The sequence below is a fragment of the Nilaparvata lugens genome, chromosome 2 (assembly GCF_014356525.2).
Source record: "Nilaparvata lugens isolate BPH chromosome 2, ASM1435652v1, whole genome shotgun sequence".
Taxonomy (NCBI): Eukaryota; Metazoa; Arthropoda; class Insecta; order Hemiptera; family Delphacidae; genus Nilaparvata; species Nilaparvata lugens.
In genome coordinates this window covers 22947165-22974705 of record NC_052505.1, presented here as the reverse complement: position 1 = coordinate 22974705, position 27541 = coordinate 22947165, and the positions used below count along the sequence as shown (strand labels likewise).

The following is a 27541-nucleotide window of genomic DNA, read 5'->3' as shown; positions in this document are numbered from 1 at the left end:
CCACTACTTCTTCTCTTCCCTTCACTACTCACAATAAATAAGAGTTACCTCACTATTTCCTAGCTCCTCTATATTTTCCCTGCCAATAGTGATTCAAATACAGAGATTGAGTGGTGTGCGAGAGTGAGAGACTGTTGAACTAACAGAGGAGAGAGCGAGAGGAATGGAATGAAAAGTGGACATTGATTGATGTGTTTGCTAAGCGGTGTGATATAGTAAGTATATACTCTGAGATTGCCTGCGCGCTCACTTCAGGGAAATAATTCACTTGCGACACCTCTCGCATCTCGTTCGTATTACATTGACAACAATGTACCACTTGAATCATAATGAATGATTCAGCGTTTATTGAGGGGATGATCTAGTACCTGTGCTGAACTCATTTATCACTCAGGGGAAAATCTGGAGGGTTAATGGGGAAAATTGATAGGGGTCGTTCCGACAAGATTACAGTGATCAGGACTCGCGTGGAATTGGAAAGAGGTAGCAAAGATATTCTTCTCCACTCACAAGTTTAATTATTTCTAGTATCTTTTATGGTCAATTGTAATATTATCTACAGAAAATTTTCAGTAGTCTACTATCACTAATTTCACTGCCTACAAGCGGCATTTGAATATAATGTTAAAAGTATTTTACGGATCGGTTGCCAGTAACATGCTCATGAATCCAATTTCTGAGATCTCGGACCAATCAATTTTTCATATTTGAAATTTTCTAGATACAGGAAGAGGATACACATTATTGAAGGAAATAATAAATTATTTTTTGTTGTGATGATGAATGACTCTCAATATGATGTGTTGGACCTCGTATTTTGTGCCTGAAAAAAGACAAAATCACAAATTATAATTATATACATTAGAAAAGGGAAGCAGGAGAGCCTGAATTCTATACTATGATTGAGTGATATGCACTGATCCAGCAAGAAAGTCTTTTGTTGATACATGCAAAATAAATCTGCCTAGACACTAAATGAATAGAGAGACCTAAGAAAATAGAATTTGCGTATAGACATGAGTATTTAATTTCCAAGAGATATGTAGGATATGATTCAAACTGAGTTGTCATCGACATTCAAACTCAAATGTTTCCCAGCATCACTTTATGGAGTAGGCCTACCACTGCATGGCCTATCACTTCATACACTACATCGACCTATCATAAAAATATTTGTTAACTCAATTTATGTGACAATCAATTGAATACAGTGGTACTTGCTAAGTTTTTACATCATATGGAAATCACGAGTCAACGTAAAATTAGAGACAAATTATTACTACAAGTATTGATTAAACGGGTATCTTTACTCTCTGGTAAAATGAACAAAGACACAAAGTCATAAATCAACAATAAAAACAACTTTTCAATATTCATGCTCAGCTTATTACATGGGAACCACAGTTACAGTATTTCAACATCATGACCAATACTCTCTAATAGCATTTGGGTTGTTTTATCAACATCAGTGTGTTTCAACTACCAGTGTAAAGCCTCCAATTAGTAGCTTCAACCACAACGACACACAAGTGTTGCCCAAAATATAACAATTACAGGAAAAAATCGGAAACAGAGCACGATCTCATCACACAACCAAAATGCCTCAACTCATTTGAATCCTTGGATTTGACAACTTATCACGAAAATACACAATTTGACAGGCTCTGTGAAAAACTAACTGGAAAAAACAGTGAGCTGTGAAGGCGGCTTCCTCAAAATGGCCTGAAGCGTAGCCAGGTTTTTCAACCATTTTTTCTCTTTTCAAACGAAATCTGAATATTCATTTCGCTCATCACTGTTTCAGGCCTCAAATGCATTCAGAAATTTTTGTTGATTCAGTGGAGCCAATCTGACAATGAGATATACGGTTTAGAATTAGAAACATGACATTGCCAGAACCTATTTGTAAAAAAAGATCTCTATGATTTTCAATCACATCATCCCAAGGTAGGATCATCTATACCATCAGAAACATTGGATATCTATATCACTTCAGGGAAACCTTGCTACGCAAGAATTCAATTCAAGATTGATGCCTTGTGTACAACACTTCAATTCGCAGTTTATTTGACGATGATTAGGAAGGATATTGAGCTGTGGTTGGTTGGTTGTAGGCCTATCGTCCTCGTCGCGAAGAAGAAGAAGATGAAGAAGAAGGAAAAGAAGAAGAAGAAGAAGAAGGAGAAGAAGAAGAAGAAGAGGAAGAAGAAGAAGAAGAAGAAGGAGAAGAAGAAGAAGAAGAGGAAGAAGAAGAAGAAGAAGAAGAAGAAGAAGAAGAAGAAGAAGCAGAAGAAGATAGAAAATCATAAGTAGGAAAAGGTAGGAAATAAGAGATAAGAAAAACAAAATGATGAGAATAATCAATTTATTATTAATTTATCAAAATTTGGGAACAGAATAGTTTTGGGCTATGCCTGTTGTTCTATCCCGATCATATTCATATGATTTGTAATCGCATCAACAAATGAATGAATGACAGGAGGAGAATTGTGAGAGAAGAGAAAATACGAAAAAACTAGAACAGGAAAGGAGATAAGCATTGGTATACTGGGAGGGAAAGTGGAAGCAAAGAAGAATTGGGAGGAATGAAAAGAGGGACAAGATGAAAGTAGAGAAGGTGAAGTAAAACAGCAGCTTGTATGATGAAACGACCTCTTGATAATTTTCTGTAAGATGTGGGCATGTTAAGTCTATTTATATCCTGTTGGAAAAGTAGTAAAGGGGTCTACAATTTGTGGAAAGGGGAAGTTTATAAAAGAGTATGATAGTCTGTTACTGCGTGCAAATCCCCCTTCAAAATTGATGTACATAGTTGGGGGAAAGGAAAGGAAAACACGTCCTTTTTGCTCATCTCGCTGTCTCTTTCTCTCTCTCCCTTTTCTCGCCGACTTTGCCAGGGCACAGCATACTTCCTTGAGAGCCAGCCTTAGTTCGGCTTGAGAAAACTTTCACGATGGCAGAAGACAGCGCTGATAAACTCGGCAAGCTATGTTACCAGCCAGATGAAAGAGAAGGAGAACACGAAATAAACAAGGAAGAAGAAAGCAAGAACAAAAAGAAGAGGATGAAGAAACCAACAAAAAGGAGACGAAGAAGGTGGTTGAAGGAGCCGTGATAAACTCAGAAAGGTACTGTATGTTACTATCCAACACGATTAAGATGATGTAATGATGTCAGAAAGTTTGAAGTCATCCGAAACTTATTAACATTCACCGAAAACTTGAATATGTATTCGCAACACTGTACAGAATGAGTGTTAATGCAATCAATTCTCTGCTTGAGTTGTTCTCTCACCTATCGTGGAAGTTTTGCAAATTACTGTTTTTCATTCAGTAATTCCTCACAAAGTTTTCGACCCGCTGAATTCTGTTAATCTCATTAATTGGGCAAATGTAATTTGTGTCAAGTTTTATATTTGAATAATTTCATTATTAATTTCCAAACAAATAACATTGGGTTGCTTAGAGACCTTATATGCCGCCCTGGGGCAAAGCTCAGATGGGAATCCCTTTGATGAAGATCAGGGCTTTGCTATGATCATGCATAAAATACGTCCACGGCAGTAAGAAAAATAGAAGAACAGCGTTGCCGATTCTATGCCTGCCACTGCCTTCTAAAGAGGATATCTGATACCGGTATTCGATGTAATATTAACTAAAAATAATCATTTGACTAGCCGGCAGGCCCGCTTCGCTCGTCTTACCCCCGACTGAATCATTCAGAGATGAGAGAACAGCAGACTAGCTTTGCTTGCCTGCATTCTCTATTATGAGCTTGCTTCCTCCCGTCAAATAGTCAAATACAGATTTTTCGCCTGTATCGAGCATATATATCTTTGTCTTAATTTTCAAGTTCACTCAACAGAAGTTTTTAGATCCTCGCTGAACTTCTGTACCAATTTTGAACATTTTTTCAGAAAAAAACGCTAGGAAAGCGCAAATAAACCGCCTATCTTGGGGTGGTGGATGGTTTAATCCGAATAAATTCCTCTCACGAAAAAATTTCTAGACCCTAGCTGAGCTTGTTTACCAAATTTGAAAATTATCCACCAATTGGTTCTTGGAAGAGGCTAGAAAACGCAGGAAAAACGCTCATAAACCGCCGATTTTGGGTGGATCTTTGGACATTTTTTAATCCCTTCTCAGTGCGCTTCTAGAAGGCCAACTAAACATACATGCCAAATTAAAACAGTAGACTTTTAGTTCTGTTGATCATGAATGATTGAGTTAGTAAGTGAGTGAGTGAGTGAGTGAATCAGAGCCATTTCGCTTTTATACAAATAGATTCGCCAAGAAAAAAAATGAATATTTCCATAATAAATAAAATAAATAAATATGATTTTATTGCCGTTAAATTCTTAGAACAATAGGCAAAGTCAAATATTGATTACAGTAAGACAAAAGATAAAAATCAAATTTTACAGCAATTGTACATACAAAATTACATTACTGAGTCTTAAAATAATACAGTACCTAAGTAAACTGTAAGTCAATTGGATTTTACAAATACATTAACAATATTCATTTGAATGTACAAAACATATTCCTTACAGCACAACTTGAGCCTTTAGAACAATATATAAATACAAATAGAAACCTCTTAACTCTAAGCAACAATTATTTCACTCTCAAAGAACTCTTCAACACTATAAAAAGGATTTATCACAAGCCAATTCAATAATCTCGTCTTAAATTTCTTTTCTGTCTCTGATATTAAATCTGTAGGTAATTTATTGCAAATTTTTATACCAAATGTATCATAACTTTTGGCTGTTTTGGATAACCTATGATAGGGAATATCAATCCTATGACAATTTCTTGTGTTGTAGCTATGAGTTTGATGCCTTAATTTTAAATTGGATGAGTTTTTTTTAACATGCAACGACACAGTATAAATGTAAAAATTCACTATTGTCATTATTCTAAGCTGGACGAAAAGAGGCTTACAGTGTGCTAGTCTATGAGAATCAGTTAAAACCCTGACCACCTTCTTTTGCAATAATAAAATATTTTCTGCATGACTACTATTTCCCCACAGTAGTATGCCATATGTTGCAATACTCTGAAAAAAGGCAAAATATATCGATCTCAAATAATTATCTGGAACATGATTTTTCAGTTGTCTGATCAGATAAATCACTCTTGAAAGTTTGCTTGATATATAATTAATATGAGCTTCCCAAGTCAAATATCTGTCAATGAATATCCCCAGAAATTTTACATCGCTTATTGCATCCACACAATCTAAGCCACCTCTAAGGGTGAAGTGCATAGTCTGTGTTTTATTCTCGTTGAGCATGAAGCCGTTAGCCCTAAACCATGTCGCTGCTTGCATCAGAGTGGTCTCAGTTAGATTTTTAAGATTTTGAAGGTCAGTACATTTATTGATAAATGTTGTGTCATCAGCATACAGTATTGAACGGCAATTTAGAACAGCAGGAAGGTCATTTATCATCAGAGTTCAAAGAATGAGTTTCACGCACAAATTTGTTCCAGTCTACATTGGAGAGTGAATTCTTAAATAAGTCGAGATTTTCATCTGTCATTGGCCTAGTTACTACTGTCTTCCTAGTCTTTCTACCGTCCGTATTGGAACAAATATTCAAGTCAACCCATACACAATCATGGTCTGAAAAAGGAAATGCCAGAACATCACATGCAACACTGTCAATCCTGATATTTGTAAAGATATTATCCAAACATGCAGAACCTCTGGTAGCCTTATTATTATGGCAGGCCAAATTGAACTGCCTTAGTAAATTCTTAAATTCATGTACAGTTGCTTTGTCCTGAACAATATCAAAATCGGAGTTAAGATCACCTCCGAATACAATACTATAGTTTCTCCATCTAGGTCTACTAAAGAAATTCAATACATTCTCAAGCCCTTCTAAAAAAACACTAGAATCGCCCAAGGGTGATCTATATATAGAGACTAGAGCTAATTTCAGTTTATCTAAAGATATACCAGTAACTTCAAAATTTTTTTCACAATTGAAACAACTTAGATCTAAACAATTGCTATCTGGTACTAGCTCCGGCCTAACATAGATTGAAACTCCTCCATGACTGTAATTTTCTCTACAATAACTATTAATCAGAACATAGTCATCTAGTTTATGAAAAGGAATATCGTCCACCTTACACCAGTGCTCGCTCAAGCAGAGAGCATGAAAATCATTATCATTCCCAAACTCATTCAAAACTACATGCTTTTTATTAATTCCTTGTATATTCAGGAAGCCCACTCTGAATTTTGAATTTCCTCTGGAATCGTCAATAAATTTATCCGAATTGACCCCCTCAATCCCATCACGATCACTATTGCTGTAACAATCGATATCAGTATTTTCATTGAGAGAATTTACAATGTTTCGCTCAGGAACACACCTGATATAGGAATTTCTAAAAAATTGTTCTCATCAAGTGATTGTTGGTTGTCTGACAACCGCGACAAGACTGAGGAATTCATCTCAGAAAGGAGAAATTGAGAGGGAGACTGGGTCACAGGATTTTGAAATTCTATGAGAGAGGATGGCTGCTGGAACTGAATGGGAGTAACAGGATTAGGTGTGACTCTACGGGTTGGCTCTACAGGTGATTCAGGGCCAACAATACTAACCTCATTCGTGATGGTCACAGAACAATCATATAAACCACACCCTACACTCTGCTTATAGATATTATTTACATAGTCACTCATAGTCTTTCCCAGTACTCTCTTTGTCGAATTTTTGTAATGAAGTCCTTTTCTCGTGAAATGATGACGCACCAGTGTACTGCTCACATCACTGTATTTAATTGATGAGTTTCCTTTATATTTGATTGTTCTATTTAGAATAGCCGTGTTGGTGAAGCAGATGTCGTCATTGAGAGAAGGTGAATCGAAGCGAGATGGTATGGCACTTACTATAATATTTGTTCCAATGTCAGCAGACTCAATCAAATCCAGACCCTGCATTACGGTTAGATAACCGGGTTCATATTTACCGAAGTCATTTGAGCCTGCCATGATAAATACGTAGTCAGACGTTTTTAAATCCTCAATAAAACTCATACCTCTTTCAATCACTTGTTTCATCTTTGCTCCAGGCAGACAATGAACGAATACATCGAAATCGTCAAGATTATTCAGGTACTTGTGCATGTCTCTTCCCTGGCTGTCCGACAGAACAACCACTTTTCCTTTTTTACAGGCAGAGCGATTTCCTATTTTTTTCAATTTCGGTTGGTTGAGGGGAGATCTATGAACTTGAGCTCTCACTCGGAAATTTCTCTGTCCAGACTCTGGTGGTGATGATAACACTTCACTGTCAGCTAAAATAGAAGAAAAGCGTTGCCGATTCTATTCCTGCCACTGCCTTCTAAAGAAGGCCTTATAGAAGGCCAACTAAACATACATGCCAAATTAGAACAGTAGACTTTTAGTTCTGTTGATCATGAATGAGTGAGTTTGTAAGTGGGTGAGTGAGTGAGTGAGTGAGTGAGTGAGTGAGTGAGTCAGTGAGTCAGTGAGTCAGTGAGTGAGTGAGTGAGTGAGTGAATCAGAGTCATTTCGCTTTTATACAAATAGATTCGCCAAGGAAAAAATGATTTAAAAATAAATTCTTATTGATGAGTACGAAGATTTTGTTAATTAATGATATTTCCACATTGTTAAAAAACGAGCTAGCAACTTTTCAGAGCTATAAAAGAATAGCGCTATCTGGTGTGTTGAATGGTAGACAAGGATAGCAATACCAATGTTACTGGAATACTGCCATTATAACATGGACCTCAAAATACAACGCATCCATCTTTGCAAGTCTTCTAGAGTTAAGAGATGCACTTCATGACTTGGTGCCTTTTGCACTGTGAAAGCTCAGACTGAAGCTTTATACTACGTTATAACAAACGAGACTTAATATGGATTCAATCCAGTTTTATTACAACAATTATTGACATTTGGTTGGAACTGGCACTTTAAATAAAAATGGCACAAATAATAGAATTGCTCAAATGAGTTCAGAGTTGTAGTGTTTTATCCATATATTAGTAGCGAGTTTATTTTACAGCTCCAGCCGTTTCTCGCATCCCATCTGCCATTTATTGTGATTATTCCAGTCTCCCTGGACCAGATTTCTATTCATCAAACAAGTATACACCTGTTTGTTGCACAGTTCGGGCGGTGTACTTCTCCCTCTTTTCCAGGTGGATCCCAATTCAGTATCCTTTTGGGCAACCTCTCATCTCTCATCCTCTTTGTATGTCCTGTGTCCTCTATGTTTAATTTACTTTATTTTAAAAGAGGACATTTAATGGGATGTGTAGCACTCGAATATTCTTTATGGAAATCGTCTGACTTAATATTATGATAAAAGTCAGTTTTGTCCAGTAGCAATGTAACGGTAATGAGATATTGACCTCTCGTATCTCATTCTGAAGCGATCTGCTCGCCAACTACAGCAGCGCTATTAAGTAGCGGGACCGAGGCCAGTGACGACTGTCCACGCAGTAGTAACTCGCAAATGCAAAAGCAACAACTTTTGAGTGCAAAGACAGTGTTGTTACAGTTGTTGTGACTTTTACGGTTTGGGTCATACAAGGGTCCTGTCCACTTTGCACTTTGCGCACAATAAAACAACAGTCGTATCTCTCGTTGTCAGGGCGCACAGCTCGCAAACGAGACGCGCTAAATTTTAATGACTTGGGCCTTCTGAGCTATGCACTATCCCTTCTCCCTTCTCCGTTCCCTCTTCTAGCCACGTCTTCTCCATCCATTACCTTGAACCTCCCCTGTACCCGCAAGCCCCCAACCACACCCTGTGAATTCTTAATCCTGTAATACTCTTTGCCATCATCCTTCCCCTCAACCCTGCAAGAAAATTTTCATCCTTTTATGCTTGAATTTTTTCTGGTATGAGAGAAAAAGGAAGAAAACTGGTGATGAGGAATGGAGAGACTGAGATAAAGGAGGAACAGAAGAGTGATTACACCAATAAGGAGATCGATTTGATGTTGAATAGGAAAGCATTGATGAAGGAAAGTGGAGGGCAGTAAGGGAAAGATGAATTTATATCTAAGAAGATTTGTGAAAATATGTGAGGAGAATTAATCTATTTGATAGTGTAACAGAGAAAGGAATGATGAAAATTTTGATGATCTCAATGATGACAAATATTGAAGAGGCAGTAAATGAATATATCTAGGAAGATTCGTGAAAGTATGGGACAAAAAATGATGTATTTGATCATGTAACAGAGGTTAATCAAGACAGAAAAAGAGATTCAAAAAGCACAACAAAGGGTCATACTGTATGAAGGATGGAAGAGGAAACGTGAAGCATTATACTGCTAGAAGAAATACAAAAGAACAAGAAAGGCATTGAGAGAATTTGATGGGTTGATGGAAATGAATATGGAAAGGATCTGTAGAGATTTGAGAAGGCAGCATAAGTAAGAAGAAAACAGTATTGGGAACTGTTGGAGTTTGAAATCAGTAAGGAAGAGAAGAGGTAACAAGGTCTGGTTGACCGGGCCAGAAGAGCAGCAAGGAGAAAGATAGGGCATGGGGAGAAGAGTAGAAGATTTTTAAGAATAATAGGAAAGAGGAGGAGTTGGAGATATATGATTGGAGGAAGATTGACTAGGAGAAAAAGAGGAGGCTGGATAAAAAAGGAATGGAGAGAGAAAATGGAAGACAAGATAAAGTAGAAGGTAGATAAAGTGAAATATGAAGCAAGAGGAGGAGTAAGAAGAGAAGTAGGTGAACAAGGAGAATCCCGTCAGTAAGTTACATGGGTCACAGCGGACCGCAGCCTAAAGCCCCCCTCTCCTACTCCTCCCCCGTCCGTTACATAGTGGATTTACCACCTACAGAGTGTTTACGCGAAAACTAAACATGGGTATATGTTTGCGTGTGTGAGTTGGGAACTGTAGTCCCTCCAACCTGTGCAGTTGTAGCAAGAACAACGAAACCAACTCAGTAGGATAATTGAATTTTATCACTGTACTACTATCCGTTGTCCGCTGTAGGACGTGGCTGACTGCCGCTCGCACCCATATTACTCTACTTAATTCTGCTTATCATCTTTCACAAAGTGCATGCACGTCGTAAAGTCACTGCACTTGATTGCTCTACATCATCAATTAAGCTGTTACGAAATTACTTGGATTGTATTCTATATGGAGTGACCTTTAGCACCTCAAAAATAAGATGTCCAACAGTGAGTGCTTGATGTGTTCTACCTTCACAGAGCTTTGTAATCAATCTAAATTCGGGAGAGAAATAGCTAAAAGCACCCTCATTTTTCTCTCTCGCTGTCATTTTATGTGCTTGATGTGCATAAGTGATGATGTTTTTTGTAAAAATAAACAACAATGCTTGACGTCTTTCATCCAAAGAAAACCTACTCATCACATATAGGGAAAAGAGAAGAATCAGCTTTGGAATATCAAAGAGTACACTCAATTTTTTATATAGAGTCCTAAATGATAATGGGCCACCTCTTCAAGAGGTTTTAATCTGTGAACGGGAAAGATATGAGTGAGAGGCAGGCTTAAACCTACTTAAGAGTAATATCAATAGCTATTGTGGCTAAACTAAGCTATTGATAGCCTGAACTATTGTAAAGGACATTGTGTACGAGAATTACTGATCATTGTCTTTCACACAGTGCTAGTTTTATCAACTAACGGCCTAAAATAGTATCATAATCTGCTGTGTCTTAAATTACAATTAATTCAATAACGAACAGTTAAAGGTCATCGAAAGCTATTGAAAATGCTGTGATGAATTGCGAGAGTTACTTGAGTAAGTCTTGAGCCTTGTTGGATTGAGTATCCTAGCGGCTTAATGGAGAGTTTCAAGAAAATTGCTGATGAAAATCCTCGAATATTTATGAGTAAATTTATGGGGAATTCAGAGCTTTATTGTACAGTGCTACATTGTAACACCGATTGACGATTTCGGTGAAATCACACCGATTCATGGTGATTCAATCATTATGAATTGCTTTCTTGATAGGTAAGTGTTATGTTTCGAGTAAGTAAATTTGTAAATTATGTTGAACCTACCAATTTCTTGTCACAATGATGGCTGAAATTGAGTCATGTGACTCCTGTTTACTGATTGAATAGTGAATCTAAAACAAGTCTCAGCTATAAATTAATCAAATTTAAACTGTTTCGACTCCACTGGCGATAAGTAACTTCTGGCTTTAGTGACCACTCCCCCATCAAACGTAAATACTTTCAACGGTTGTAAGTAAATTAATGCACATGTGTATTGAACTTGATTCTTGATTAGTATGAGGATTTCCAACAGTTTCAACAATAAAAATTCACACGAACACAAGAATACGTTTAAGGAAAGATCAGAGGGTGAAGACAAGTTACAAATTGAGATTATCGGAGTCAAGTCGGGTCGAGAAGTTTCCAGAATTGGAATTGGTTTTGAAACTTTTCACTTTGCCCTTCCACTAATAAAAGAGGTGAAGAGGTAGCTCATTAAGAGTTTCGTTAAAGGAGGAATATTATTAGTTGCATGGTGATGGGTGGTGAAGGAGAAGGGGGTGCTAAATTGGTGTGCGCCCTTTCAGAAAAGTGCTGCATGCGTTATTCATGGGAAATATTTACACTGAAAGTCAGTCAGCTAGCCTTTGTTCTTGGACGCTTTGTAAAGGAGGATAAAACGTGGATTGTAAGTCAGTCGGCTCGAGGCATGACAGAGAAAAGGGATAAGGGGGAATGGACTTTCAGAATTAAGTGAAGAAACCATACAAAAATGGGAGAGGTAGGTTGAGTATAAGAGGAAGGGCAGAAAATATAGTAAGAGAGAATCAACATTGAAAAATAATTGGGAGTTTGATTGAAAGAGCAATCAATCCAACAAAAACCTCAGAATTTAAACGACCAGCAAAGGACTAGGAAAAATGATGTAGACAGTGTTTACTGGGTATTTCTTTGGAAAAGACAACTTTTCAAATATTAAATACTAACTTAATTTTTAAGGTTGAGCAAAAAAAGAGGAGAATGACAGGTAACGGGAAGAGAAAAAATACAAAACATTGAAAATGGGTAAAATAAGTATGTTAAGTCACTTTAATATTATTATAGGTTCAGATAGAGAATGAAGCAGGCTGTGTGATGATAAATCACAATGAGGGGTGGGGGATCGTAGAGAGTAAAAAGTAGATGATAGCGTATAGAAAAGTGTATAGAGTAGCAAAGAATGGAGTACGTTTGTGACTGTAAAGAAATAAAGAGAGGAATATTGGAAGAAGTAATTGACAGAGGAAGTAATAAACTGAAGAAGTATAAAGAAACGGAGAAATGAAAATGTGTATTCAGTATCGCTGGGATTGATAGACTGATATGAAAAGTGAAACTATTTAGTAGAAAGCTCAAAAAGTAATCAGTCCATAAGAATTCAAGGGGGGGTCGTGGTAGTCAATTTTGGTAAAATGTGGAATGAGTAACAGGTGTATATTGGCTGAAGTCATAATAATTGAGTAAAGTTGTGACGCAAGTTGCGTGATCTAGGAACAATTTGAATACATTTCAAACTGTTTTGGGTACGAATGACTTTGAGCACGCAGCTTCCTGTTCAATATAATAGAAAAGTTAAGTCAAAGCCACACTCGAACCAATGGTTGTCGGTGCCGTTCTCAACATTATCGAAGCAAAAGTATCAACCAGTTGATACCATTTCCACGTTCAGCTGTGAAAGATTATATTCGGGACTCCGAACGGTTTCTATGGTATGAACAATCAGTTGAATCGTTGATAACAGGAAGTTCGTTAATTTAACTGGTGTTGAAACAGCACCCACCATTAATTCAAACTTGGTGCTGTTTAATATATAATGGAAGTTGGATAGAACAGCTTTCAGGCAAGTTGGAAACAGTATTCGAGCGTGATGTCAGCATATACTATGACTTTGAACTGAAATAATAATGTGAGGTGTAAATAAAAGGGGTTAATAAAGCAATTCAACAAAAAATGTATAAATTGTTGTATTGAGAGCAGGAAAGTACAAGAATGAATGTAAATAGTTCTGGCAGTCTTCTATTTTCGTGAAACATTCACATTTATTCGACTTATTCCTTTAAATTTCAATAATTATTTGGGCGTGATCACGGATAAATCTATCGTATCAAGGAGCAGAAATGTGAAGTTCAATTTTATGTCTTAATTTGATGGAATAACTTTCATTCTGTTAGGAACTGTGATCATGTTAATTGTTGTGATTGTTTGCTTGCCGTATTACGCATATTTATGAATGATAAATAAATCATTATTCTAAAGGTGCGTACAGACTTTCGTTCTGCTCCAAGACCGAACGTCACTCCAGCAGAGCGATTGATGATCGACCGGGGAGCAAAGTGGTTCGACCGGGGAACGCGAGAAGATCTAACATCTTCCGTAACGTTTATGATGGGTGCGTGGGCGGTGCGACTGTGGTACGATGGTGGTACGAGGGCGGTACGAGGGAGGAGCGTGCTCGGTGCTGGTTGGAAGCGCGAATATGTGTACGCAGCTTAAGAACTCTAAAGAACGTCTTTCGTCGAACACGCTTTGATTATCTATTAACCATAACACTAACAAATAAGAGAAATCTTAGTAGCTGATTGCAAGAGAAACAAATTGTGCTTGGCTGAGAACGTACTCAACAATTGGTAATAAATATAATTGCTGAGACTAACAAACAATCCTTTTTGTGTAGTTGAGAAGTTTATATTGTAGTAATTATTCATAATATCGGGGCACCGAGCTTTGCTCGTTATTTATTTCTCACAAACATGCTTTCAATAACATAGTCTATAGAGCACTAATACCTATGAGCCATCATGATTTTGATATTGAGATCAATAAAATTTAACAGATAACTGTAACAAATGTGTTTGAAGAAAGTGTGGTGGATAGATTATTGAGTAAAATTAACAGCAAATTTCAAACAAGTCTAGCTTTGTGGGCTGAAACTGTGAGGAGAAGACTTGGATAACAATCCCATATCTAGGCCTTGTATCTGATAAGATAGGCAGGGAATTGAAGAGGAATGGATTTCATGTTGCTTTCAAGACCAAACCGATTTTGAATAGTCTATTCAGCTAGAGTAAAGACAGAATTGATATTTGGGATAAAAGTGGGATGTACAAACTTGAACGTGGTGATTGTAATGCTTGGCATGTGGGTCAAACAGGTAGAAGCTTCAAAAGTAGAATTAAAGAACACATCAGAGATTGGAATAAACAAAATGGGGAATCTAACTTTGCAGAACATTTGATAACAAATAATCACAAGTTCACAGTAGAGGAGAATGCTGAGTTTCTGCATGTTAATAACAAAGGCAGATCTTTGAATATTCTAGAGGCTTTAGAAATAACAAGAGTAATTAAGGAAAATTCCCAGTACAGTTTAAATTACCAGATTCATTTCAACCAATACAACACCATGAATTTAGTTTCATCATAACATTGTAAGCATACATCGGTCAATAGTTTTCCATTTACATATTTGTTTTATTATCTTTCACTTGTTTTCTTGGTTCTTATTTTGTACTGAAATTGAATTTTGTTATCATGGTGAGTCTGTTGCTTGAGCCGCCATTTTGTGACTCCGTTGAGTGGGAGGAGACTGTCTAGCTGGGCCAATGGCAGGCGTTCATGCCTTTGACTAATAGCAGTACTCGCCTACTAGTATAAATTCTGCTGCTCTTGTATTTAGGAGTTTAGTTTATAGGAGATTGACAATGGTGTAATAACCGAAACCGGTCTTTCTAAGCATCAATAAATCTGTGGTTTTTTGATAATTTCTTAGTCTTTTTCATTTAATAACACAAAATATTTATAATAATAATTCTGGTTCATTCACCAAAGTAGATTTTCTTACTTGAAATATTAATCTTACACCAATCATTTTCACAGTCTTCCTCACAGCAGGCATTGTGTACTCATCAATTAATTAAAGTAGTGTTAATTCAGAAATAAAAATACATTGGTGATACAGACTGATCATAATAAATATATCTAGAAGTACATAATGGCGGTATTATTGACATTTTACTGAAGGATTTTCCACAGTTTTATTAATTTTGAGATGTAATAAAAACTTTGCCGACAACTATTTCATGCTGTACATTTATTAAGCTAACACACCAGTTCACTAGAATGGCTGTAGTGTATAGTTTGGACGCTTCCTTTTTGAACCGAAGGTCCCGTGTTCGTATCTGTGCCTGGTGAGATATATTTTTTCAGGACACTCCCGTGTTAACCCGGACACTTTATGATGTCAGTCCCAACATTTGGAAAACACTCTTTAAATCATGTCAGAGACCCTGAAATTGATCAGATGCGACTTGAAAAATCTGACACCAGACCTCAGCCAGCCATGTCACTCGATATTCATTTTATGAAACAACAATTATGGTCAATCAGTCATATTCCTGTATTCTGTGAGAAAGAGTAGTGCTTTCTCAATAATTCTCACAACTACAAAATCGTAATTATATTCAGAAACCCTAAATTAAACAGCTGGACACAAACATTCGTATTCAAGAATTTCCATGAATTTCATGCAATTAAATCACAAAAGTTTCAAGCAAATACATCCACACTCACAGCTTCCAGCTTTCCCCTATATGCATTTGCAATGGAGATCTCAATAGCTCTTAACTTTGATTCAAGCTTCATCATTGATAATATAGCTATAGGTACTATAATATTGATAAAGTCATATAGAACCACCCCTGGGATAAATGTGGCGCATTGTACATCTGACTGGTTGACCTCTGTTTGCATTGTGAGTGTGAGTAGGAGCGAGAGAGAGATTCAGATTCAGAGAGAGAGGGAGAGAGAGAGAAGCATTTTAAAACATTTTGATTAATTAGGGGTGGAGTAAGAATGTGAACGGACAACAAATATGAGGTGGGAGACAGAGAGAATGCGGTATAGTGAGAATGTGAACAGATTCGAAGACAGAAGAAGGATGGAAGATTGAGGAAATCTCAAACATAATTCAAGAGAGTGACAGATAAGGAAGGATTGGAGAGAGAGCCTGATAAAGAAGGAAGTTGATGATGTAGAAAAATATGAGAAAGCTTGAGTAAAATGGTGTTTGTAGATTGGGCGATTTTTCATTTCTCTTTTAATAAGGACAAAGTTGTATTATTTGAAAAACATTAGGGAAAAGAAAGAGAGAGTGAGGAAGAGAGACATAGAGTGAGAGGGAATGAGAAATGAGAGAGATGCAGTGTTGATGATTGGTTGAGAGGGGGTTTGGTGGAAGGGTGGTTGGGAAGCATAATATTTGGATTCGAGAGCTGAACAAACATTGTGTTGAATACGCTAAATTATTCATGGCTGGCGCTTGCAAAGTTCGTAAAGCATGAAGTCCAGTCTGAAAGCGCGCCGCGCAAAGTTGGTGCTTTGCTGCAATCAAAGCCGCGCACGCGAGCGTAAGACGCACAAACATGCGCACCACACACGCAAAGTTTCTGCCAAAGTTCAAATAATCAACCACGATGATTAAGTCCTGTTAGTGGAGGCGTATGCATTGATCAAATATAGACATCATATTATAAGTGATGTGCAGCTATGCAGAGTTTCCTTGTTGCTGTAATTTCGGTGAGGGAAGTTGAAGCACTTGGTTGAGAAATTGGAGAAGCACGTGTACATTCTCAGCTGCCAGTGAATGGACGTGTGGGAAGCATCAATGGAGATGATGATGAATGAAAGAAATGAAATAGTGTTGAATGAGAAGATGAATGAGAGAAATGGAATAATTCAATAGAATGATGCTGAATGAGAAGATGGGTTGGAGCTGAGGGGATGAATAAGGAAAGGAAGAGAGGAAGAAGGAAGAGAATGGCGTTGAAGAATAAACCGTTAAACCGAGTGGGGATGACCGGAGAAGTAGTAGTGGGAGATATACAAGTAGAGGAAGATGAGGAAGAAAAGGATCAATACAAAAAAGAAGGAGAAGAAAGAGAAGTAGGAGAAGAATAAGAAGAAGGTACAAAAATGTAGAAGAGTAAGAACGAAAATGGGAATATATAGATTGGAGAGCAGCAAGGAGAATGAGAAGCTGAATGAGGAGATAATGAAAGGTGAGACAAAAAAGATGACCAAGTGAGAAAGTAAGAATGAGAAAGATAATGCTAGAGAACGCTGTAGATGACGGGTGAGTGCTGAAAAAACAAATTCAGAGAAGAATGTGTGTGGGTGGATCTCAAGAGGAGAATCAAAAGGTGCCTCCAAAAAAGTATACAGAATGCAGTATACTGGTGATGGAATACAGATAGAATAATTTGGAAAAGTAGGATTAGAGAATATAAGATAATGTATATGAGAATAAGGTACTGAGGAACAAAATTAAAAGAAGAAGGATAGGAAATAATGGGAAATGAAAAGGTGGATAATGTAGCTGAGAAGGAAGAGCAAGAATGGAATTTGAAGAGTTAACAATGAACTAGTAGGATTCATATCAAAAGATGATGATGATGATAATAAATACTGATAGCATAAATCTTTGGAATTATGATGTGTTTGTGAGATCTAAACTGCTAAGTGCTGACCACGGTTTCATTGCCTTGATCCTAGCCGAATGTGTAGGCGGAGATTACTGTAGATACCCAGGATTCCGTCCAGTAGCCACTGATGCACCAAACAGGCTTAAATTGTGATATCCTCTTCTCGTATAGCATAGTCTAAACCATTTCGCCGCATTCAGAGGGTAAATGCTGAAAACTAATGGTCAGTTCAACAGTTACTTTGATAAGATGTTACATTTAGTTAGATGTTACATACAGTTACAGACTACTTGGTATCGAAACTATTTGAAGATCACGACAAGAATTCAAACAAAGATGATAAAGTAAGAATTAAGATGATGGAAAAGTTAAGAAGGAAAGAAAGCATGGGAGAAGAATACATGAAATTATGGAATACATGAAATACAGAAACTTGTGTTGTTTCTATACGGAGCAAATTCTACGAATCCTGTTAATCAGTTAAGGAATCTTTAAAATCATGTTTTCTCTGAAGGTGATTGAAGTTTTATTTTATGAATAATAGCACTGCTGCTGTTAACAAAGAATGACGAAATGTGATGATATTATTCCTCTAATTGGTGTTCGATTCATTCACGTTTGTATCAATCAGTCTTCTGCTATGTTAACAATCATTTATCTCAGCTTGCCTCCACAAGCATATAGTTCTTTAGAGCTTGAAAGAATCAACTTTACTGTTGATTGTATAGAATTAAATATCGGGAGTATTGAGCTTTAGTCTCAGTTACAAAAGCTCAGGAATGAACATTTTGAAGTGAAGGAACAATTTATGTAACTCAATTCAACTCTCATCGAAATTGACTTTAGTATTCACTAAGATACCTTAGTGATTAATCATGGTTTGAACCATATGAACAATGAAGCTGTATTTCCTTTCAAACAGTAAATATAGACCATAAAAAATAAATATTATCAAATTATATATACAGTCAACTAGAAATGGTGAAGCTCCTAGACAAAATTATTCAGGAAGCAAAAATAATAATTTAACTTGATTTCTAGTACCGTAACTGTATTCAGTTGAGTATGCCTCACATTTTCTCAGTTCACTGTCACTGTTGATTGTTGATTATGGTACATTCATGTGAACTGTAGAACATGACAACACAACATTGAATCTCGATTATTCAAGAGCCATTGCATCAAGGTTATGGCAATATTTCCGTAACAAAATGCAATTTACTTGATTTGCCGGCAACAGCTTATCCCCCCACCCCACACCACTAAACTTCCGCTCTATAAATTTGATTTCGCCTCGAACAGAGTTAGCTAATACAATAGATGATACAGTAAATCATCCCAGAGGGCTTCTTCAACGTTGTCACACCGCTCCTAACGCTATGCTAATATTATCTCTCCATCGCGGCAGCCCTGCTACTGGCAGCATGCTCGTCGACATGTGTGGCATGCAACATGCAGTGTCAACGCTCTGATGCCTCTCCATGGTGCACTAGTCTGATTGCAGTTGCGGTGTTTCGTAGAATGCATTGCATCTTGTTATTTGTACGTCAGTGTTGCTGGTGGAGAAGAGCCATCGCGTTGTGTACCAATACAACATCTAACTGTAATAATTGGTATGTAAACATAACATGGCTGGAATCATAACGCTGTGACATTGTCATAGGGCGAATCTAAACTCTTGAATTCCAGTAATTGTAGTTGTTCAGATTGGTGATTTGAGTTCTCTCATGAGAATGAAGCTTTAAAACGTGAAACTAACTTCGAAATTCTAAATCAGATTTGAATTCTCATTCATGAGCACTGATGACAAAATGCATCCAGTGGCGTATCCAGGGTGGGGGATATGGGGATGTACTCCCCCCCCCCAAATGGAACCTCAATATTTTTGTGGCTGACCCAGCCACAAAAATCAGCACCCAATACCATATTTTTGTTATATTGTACTTTGTAAGTCGAGAAATATGAAGGAATGAGAGAATAGCACTGCAATAGCATAACAATGATAATAATAATGAGCTATTTTCTTATAGACAGTGACGAGTGGTCTAGTGCTTAGGGACTAGATATCACGGGATAGAGAAACTACAGATAGCACTTTAAAGTTAGATAACTTTCGACCATCTATTATTATAAAGAAATTCAGTATAGATTATATTGCTCTAGTTGATTATAGTTTATTCAGTTTCATGCATATCCTTGAACAAAGCTCCAGGAGCTACTTCAAGAGAGAACCCCCGAAAATTTCACAGTTATGATGAACGGGCGTAGTTTCTACCGTGGCCAGGAGGGATACATCCCTCTAATATTCGATAAAAGCTTTATCCCCCCCTCCCAAAAAAACAATGCAAGTTTGAATACTCAATAAAAAAGCAAGTGCATTTAAAAAAATTGTTAATCAAGTTAAAACTAAGTCTATAAAGTTGGTTGAAATAGTGCTTTATTGAAGCCTGTCACGTTATTTTTTATAGTTAAATAACGATTAGCCTCCTGCTTGGCATCAGTCGGTAGAGCATGAAATATTTCAACAATTAGAAAAATTAGGTCATGGTTTTTAATAGGATACGGTCTCATAAAAATCTTTATAGGCCCAGATATGAGCTTCCACAATAATTCTGATAATTCATTAAAAAATATATATATGGTACTTATCCTACAGTATTGAGGAATAAAAAATAAATCGCACACCATAAACAATTTGATACATATGTAAGAAGCTGGTTGCTCTACATTCACGCTTCTTCTTTCTAGTCATATGAACCATATGACTTGTTAATAATTTACTAATGTTGTTTATCAACTAACAGCAGAGCTGATGAGAGAATCATTGAATGTTCATATTTGTACAGTTTAAGATTTATTGAGATTTATATTATAATTGACATTAAAATCGATTTTCTAAAGTAAATGAAAATCTTTCGTCAATTATTCATTTTAAGTTATATGTGCGAAGTAAGATATTATACATATATTAACAAATATTGCAAAAAATCAAAAATAAATCAGAGCAAAAAATATATAGAGCGGTAAAAAATATATAATATAAAATAGAACAATAATCGAAATCAATAAAATATCACAGGCTAAATACTATTCTCTAAATTCTACAGCACGAAACGTTACCATGTGCTTTTATTTTCATGATCATATGCATTTATTTGCATGTAGCTGCGATATCAGCTTGCCAATACCTGTCGACTTGGACAATTCCATTAAAACTAAATTCTAAAAATCAACTTGATAAATTGACAACTAATAATCCAAATATATATATTAAATTCTATAGTATCTAATAGATTTATTTGTAATAATATATATTTTATCTCAGGGTGCGAGATTCGGCACCTGAAGGAATAAAAGAGCAATTCATCTAGTGAATCAGAGCTATAACAGACTATCGCAAATTATATTGCAGAAATTAATGACCATATGAATGTGTATTAACAGCCTAGATTTTATATTCTTTGATTGATAGATCTTCCAATATATGAATTGATTCGTTATTTTCCTAATAAAATACCTTTAATACTACATTTACTTGCGCAAGTATTTTTTACCAAATTCTTAATTTATAAGAAAACCCTTTCGACGAGCTAGCTTTGATTCTTATTTAATTTCTAAGCACTGAGGGCGCCCTATCACTATTTCAATATTTTTCACTCACGTGTCGAAATTTTCTTATGAGCTGCTGATGTCGATCCAACTCCTGGTGGTCCTGGATTATTGTAGCCGGAGTCGTCTCTTCCAAGGGGTTACAAAATTATTTAAAATGACTTTTGCTTTATAAGAGCATCACAAAGTCTTATAAGAAATTTGGTAATTCAATTTAACTTTAAGTTATTACAAGATATAGCAAGGTATTACGCTCTATAATTTTTAGTGACCTCTCATGGTGGCAGTTGGCAGGCGAGTGTGGTTCTCGTTTATCAATTTTACAATTCTCATTTCCGATTTCTAAATTTGCATAAAAATTTGAATATTCTAGTCCTCCGCCATTCAAGGCTCAAATAGACCGTACTAAAATATTAAACTATTACTTATGTTATATATATATAATAATTTCTTTGCCTTCGGGCCATATCCAAACATAGACTATACAACAATTTTTTCATAAACTCTATTTATTTGTAGAAATATATACAAATATTTTTGAATCGGCTCACTATTGCCGCCTATCAATTGCCATTAATTGATTGGTGCATGCAAATTATTACAGTATTCATGCGCCCGGTAACCTCCTAATTCCTTAATACATTTAATTATTTTTATTGGGTTTTTAAATATGCTCTCTACATGCTAAGTAATTTTTTATAGTTTATTATTTGTTTCATACATCATAATAATTAGCCACGTGAGACCTTTAGTTCCTTCAATTGCATACCGTTTTGCCACAATAAATTTCTGCCAAGGTGTTTGGTCAGATTCTACGTTGTATGGCTCGGTCGATCGTTAGGTCGCCGATCACTAAATGTTTATGCCTAGCCTCATTTTCAATATTTTATATAATATTATATATTAGCAAAAAATTATTTCAATTCCTCTTAGGCTGTTGTACAATTTAGCCAGGACGTCTGATATTATCCAATCTTTATGTTATCTCTTTGGCGATATTAGCCAATTACTTCACTTAGACCTATAAATATTTCAGCTAGGGATTTTTATTTATCTATCCAAATTACAATATGTTACAAGCCATAATAATAATTTGAGCATTCTAGCTTGTTATTAGAATAATAAGTAGGCCTTCTACGAAATCACTATTTTTTCATAAGCAATTAAATGACAAATAAAATTTTACTCCATACCATTCTATTTGTTATTTAATCAAAAACCAATAGGTCTATGAAATTTTCAATGGAAATTCGAAATAATAAGTGGCCTACTGATCACCAAAAAATCTTGAATCGAATATTTGTTTTCAAGTGGAAATAGCGTAAAATCGCACAAAACTAAAGGTAAATTTTCAAAATGTTCCATACCCCCCACACCCCCTCGGTCCACCTTCAAACGTTGAATAATTTCTACTACAATGTTGTGATCCCCCCCGAATTTTTCGCCTGGCTACGCCACTGAATGCATCCAAAAAAAGGGACCTGATGCATGATAGATTATGAAATTGCAAACTAGATATAGTTATATACTGGATAAGTTTATTATCTATTGAAGATTCATTTGGTTTCTTCCGTTTTGATAATACATTTTTATTTAGGTAGCTCAAGTCTTGAAGCTGAACATTGGAAATGTTTGTATGTATCGTTTTGCCATGTTGAATCTCCCTTGTCTCATATTTGTTTGTCTCAATTCTTGAAATTTCTTTTTATTAGATTGGGTTTTGAAACAATATTTTTCTAGATATAACGTTAATGGTAGAAGCATTCAATCAAAACGTGATGTCAGTTTCAGTATTGATATTAATTTGGCGAAACATTCGATAGCGTATTGAAGATTCTGAAAAACATAAATAACCCAGTTCAATCTCAACTTATCAGGAGTTCAGTTGAGTAAGAGACAGCCGGATAACTTCCCACATTACTCTATAATTTCTTCTCCAACAATATTTGTTTTGACTCTTCTTTCCAGAGATCCTTTATCATTAAATGATCGATTTGAGATTAATCAGGTACTGGAATCTACAAGATTTCTGCTGAAGCAAAAGTTAGACGCTGAACTGTATCATACCAAATCTCTGTCAATGTTTGGATTGCTTGTCTCCATGTCTTCAATATTCACTCTTTTCAAGTTTCTCAAAGTTTTCAATATTTTCTAGTAACCTTCCTATTACTGCTTGAAAGTTTTGCCCAGTTTGGAGGTAGAGCGTAGACTTGTCTCTTAAAACTGTGGATCACTTGACAAGAAATGTACGCAACCAAGTTAGGAGGGAGCGCTTTCAAGAACAGCTTTCCTAAGATGAGATGAGTTAAGATCGAATTCTGCAGAAAGTAGAAAACTTTCAACTGTTACTATCTCCTGGTTGACATTCAAATTAATCACTGATTTCTACATGTCGCTTTGGTTTTTTCAAGTCTGGATTCAATAAAGTAACTCAAAAACTTACCAGTATCAAAGACAGAGAAAAGATAGTACAGAATATCATGTCTAGTATACTCAGTACATGATTCTCATTGATGTATTCAAAGTATCGAGAATTGGATATTGAGAGGACACAGGAAATGAAAATTGTTGAAATTGGTTATATGTTTCTGGCAGCAATCACAGAAGTAACCATTTATCTACTACTACCACTACTACTACTACTACTACTACTACTACTACTTGCTGCTTCTCAGATTGAGAATAAATTCCAGACATATAAGAGCTAGATACTACACTCTTTTGCAGTCATTCATCATCGGTTCTTGATAGCTAAGACTCGTATCTTGGGAGCATGATCAGTTGAGGTTCTAAACGTGTGATATAAACGAATGGTTTCTTGGCATTCTTTTAAAATACTGTGAATCATATTTTTGTGCTAGAAGTTTCAATTCGAGTATACTCAGCATCTTCTCGTGGTTTACAAAGATTATTGCAGGAAATAACTTTCCAAAAAGGTTTCTCAAGAATAAGGTTCTAGAAATTTTTGGAGAAACCATCTAAGTATGTTGACCCTCTGATTGTTTAAGCCTTAAAAGCAAGCTCTGGATCGATTCAGGGAAATAGTGAGTTCTATCTGTACAATATACATAAGTATATGTATTATGAAGTTAATGTAGGCATCAAATCTTATTATTAGGCATCCATAATTATTATTTATCTGAGTGAGCATAATCTGGAAAATATTTTGTTGAATCCTGGTCCTATTAATCGAAGTGGAATGAAAATCAGTGTATAGAGGCTGAGAAATTTTTCGACTCATTGATTCCGAAGTGACAAAAGATCACATCTCTCTCTAAATAAGTTACTAGTGAACTAATGAGAACTTCTGTATCTATTTCAATTACGATTGAGAGTGTAAATAAGCTGAGGAGTGGAGTTAATTATCAACTTCCATTATGACCCATCCACTGTAACTGCTAGTTACATTGTCTACTTGGAGAATTTTGAAGGTCTGGAGGTTTTCCCGTAGCCTCCAGTGTAGTATGTAACTCATTTTATGTTCAGTTTTCACAGTGAACTCATAGTTTTGTAGTTTAACGATATTGGTGAATTACTCTCACCAAGTTACTAGAATTTGTAGTCTTTTGTTGCTATCGTGGGTGCGTGTGGTGTCGGTGAATGCTTCTCATGTTCAATAGTATGAATTTGCTTTGATGGTGGATAATATTATATGATAATTTGAATGAAAAGTTTAGCCAACAGACTAGTGAATGTACTTAGCAAAAATCAGAAATTGACAGGGTCGAGACGGAACAATTTATTAGTTCTTGTTTTCTTTTGATAAAGCACGTTTTCAACATCCAATAACAGGATGCTTTTCCTTCTACTCTTACACACTTGTTCATTAATTTATCAATAATTGTATTCCTCCTTGCAACTTACAAAACGCAGGGTCTGAAATCATGATCATTACAGAACACTCTCGAGTAATTGAATTTTTAATCAATGAAAATATTTATTTTGTAATCGGTACAATAATTCAGTTATTAATAATGAACTATGTTTTGTTGAGTGCATACAATTTCCTCATTTATAATTTTCCAATCATGCACAATGAAAGCTGTTTATAATGTATTTCAATATTTGTCTGAGAACGTTTGTATTTTACAGAGATGGAGAACGATGGCAATCAGTGTATTGCTTCACTGTGCCGACTCCTGGGTGTCATCCTATCTCTTTGCGTCAACATATCGTACAGTGGTGAGTAGCTCTACCTGGAAAATCCCTCTCTCTCTCTACAGTGATAAATTCTATATAGTGAGGAAAATATGAACGTTTACAAGCGGGAAAATTGCAAGAATTCCCTTCAAATATTGCATGCGTAATGATGTGCTTTAATATTATCATGTCTCTCACAAGGCATCTGCACTGTATATGGCTCGTTCGCTTTTATAAAATTTCACTTCACTAGAACGCATATATGTGACTTCAATATTTTTCCTCGCATATACTGGGAAAACTCATAATATGTTTTACGTGAATATACGCTACAGTTTATTATTGTTAAAGGAGAGAGGAAAGAAGGGTACCGTGTATGAGTTCACTAGCAAGAGACCGTATAGTGTATTTTCACTTGTATTAACAAGCGCATGAATATGGCATCGAGTGTCGCTTCATTATGATTTAATTGTGTGAGTTCAGTTCTTTTTTATACTGTGATTGGATGTCTAGCTACTTTGTATGGAGTGCTTCCATTTGTGAGACAATTGAGTTTTTTTATGTGTTCGTGAACGATAATTCAGTTAGCATGTTGATGAGAGAAGGAATCAATAACGGCTCAGATTGACAGAGGTATGCTATTGTGATTATATAGTCATGTCAAAGCAATCATTGGGTTCGATGTAATTCCTGATAGATCAAGTTATCAATAATTTATTTATTTCAAATAATTTTTCCAAGGTATTAATTAATTTAATCTCAAATTAATAGAAGTTTATAATTGTAGCAATTATTGTGAGTAGTGCTGTATTTGTTTCATGTTTGATGTATGAAGTAATCAAGCCAAACAACATTTTTCTCTACAAATATTCCACAATAATGTAAGTTAGAATGATCGAGTTACAATATAGAATGATCACTTCACATGTTTGCTATTTTTCAAAGTGTATAGTTTATGTTTAAGCCGAAGATTTTAATCGGTTTTTTAATGTTTCTATGTTCTTGTTCAAGAAATTCGCAACTATGTTGCGCTTTTTCAGTTTCAAAATGAGGAGAGAAAAAATGTCGGCCCACTCCAATACTATCATGCATAGAATAGTGCTGTCCAACCTTGACGATCGTCTCTGTCTCGTCTGTCGAACACGTTACATTCCATTCGTTTTGATACGAGATAGGTAGTCATGGCATATAAGGATCTAATTTTGTTCGAATAAGTATCCAACATTAGAAATATAGTCAACCGCACGAAAATATTCCGATGGAAATTGTAACGGCTGAGTACTTCCTCATCCCCTCGCAGCCATCGACGATGCTAATTCGTCTGGTGTGGCGCACTCACACACCTTTCCTTGCCGTTATGAAAATTGATCACCTGACGCTAGTGTTCCCGCGCATCTCAAGTCTACTATTCAGAGATTTGAACCAGCTGGTGACAGGGCAATAACGCTGAAAACACACGAGGTCTGCTATCTCTTCATAGTGAATCATTCAATAGAATCAACAGTTGCCAACAGTTTGCAATAAAATTGGATAATCACATTTTCTCGAATTTCGAGCTTATTTTCAAATTTAGGTGAAAATGTTACTGAACATTAATTGTAGAGATTTTCATGCTCAATCTTTTCCATTTGGATTTTTTTATTTAAATTGTATCTGAAGTCTGATAATTGGAAATCTAAAATCAAACTTTGCATAGATGGGGTGGCGCTCCTAGAATTTTCAAAGATATGGGACTTGTGGCAGTCGATGAAGCTTATCAATGACTTTTCTAGGTAAAATGTGATCAAAATCATTGGAGCCGTTTTCGAGAGAATCGCGAAAAACCCTGTTTTCGACAACATTTTCGCCATTTTAGCTGCCATCTTGGATTGAATTTGATAGAAATTGTTCGTGTCGGATCTTTATAGTGTGTGGACCATACGTTCCAAATTTCAGGTCATTCCGTTAACTGGGAGATGAGATATCGTGTGCATAGACACACACACACACAACACACACACACACACACACACACACACACACACACACACACACACACACACACACACACACACACACACACACACCACACACACACACCACACACACACACACACACACCACACACACACAACACACACACACACACAACACACACACACACACACACACACACACACACACCACACACACACACAACACACACACACCACACACCACACACACACACACACACACACAACCACACACACACACACACACACACACACACACACACACACACACACACCACACACAACACACAC

The 27541-nt window shown here is 36.1% G+C and overlaps 1 protein-coding gene across 1 annotated transcript in view; it reads left to right on the top strand.

Annotated features, from left to right (window-relative positions):
* The window catches only part of LOC111059708 (hemicentin-1), a 217880-nt gene that overhangs the window by 13887 nt on the left and 176452 nt on the right, over positions 1-27541 (top strand). Inside the window, exon 2 of the mRNA XM_039420821.1 lies at positions 25209-25298. Coding sequence (XP_039276755.1) covers positions 25211-25298 — 88 coding nt within the window. The 5' untranslated portion in view covers positions 25209-25210. The remainder of the gene's footprint in view (positions 1-25208; positions 25299-27541) is intronic.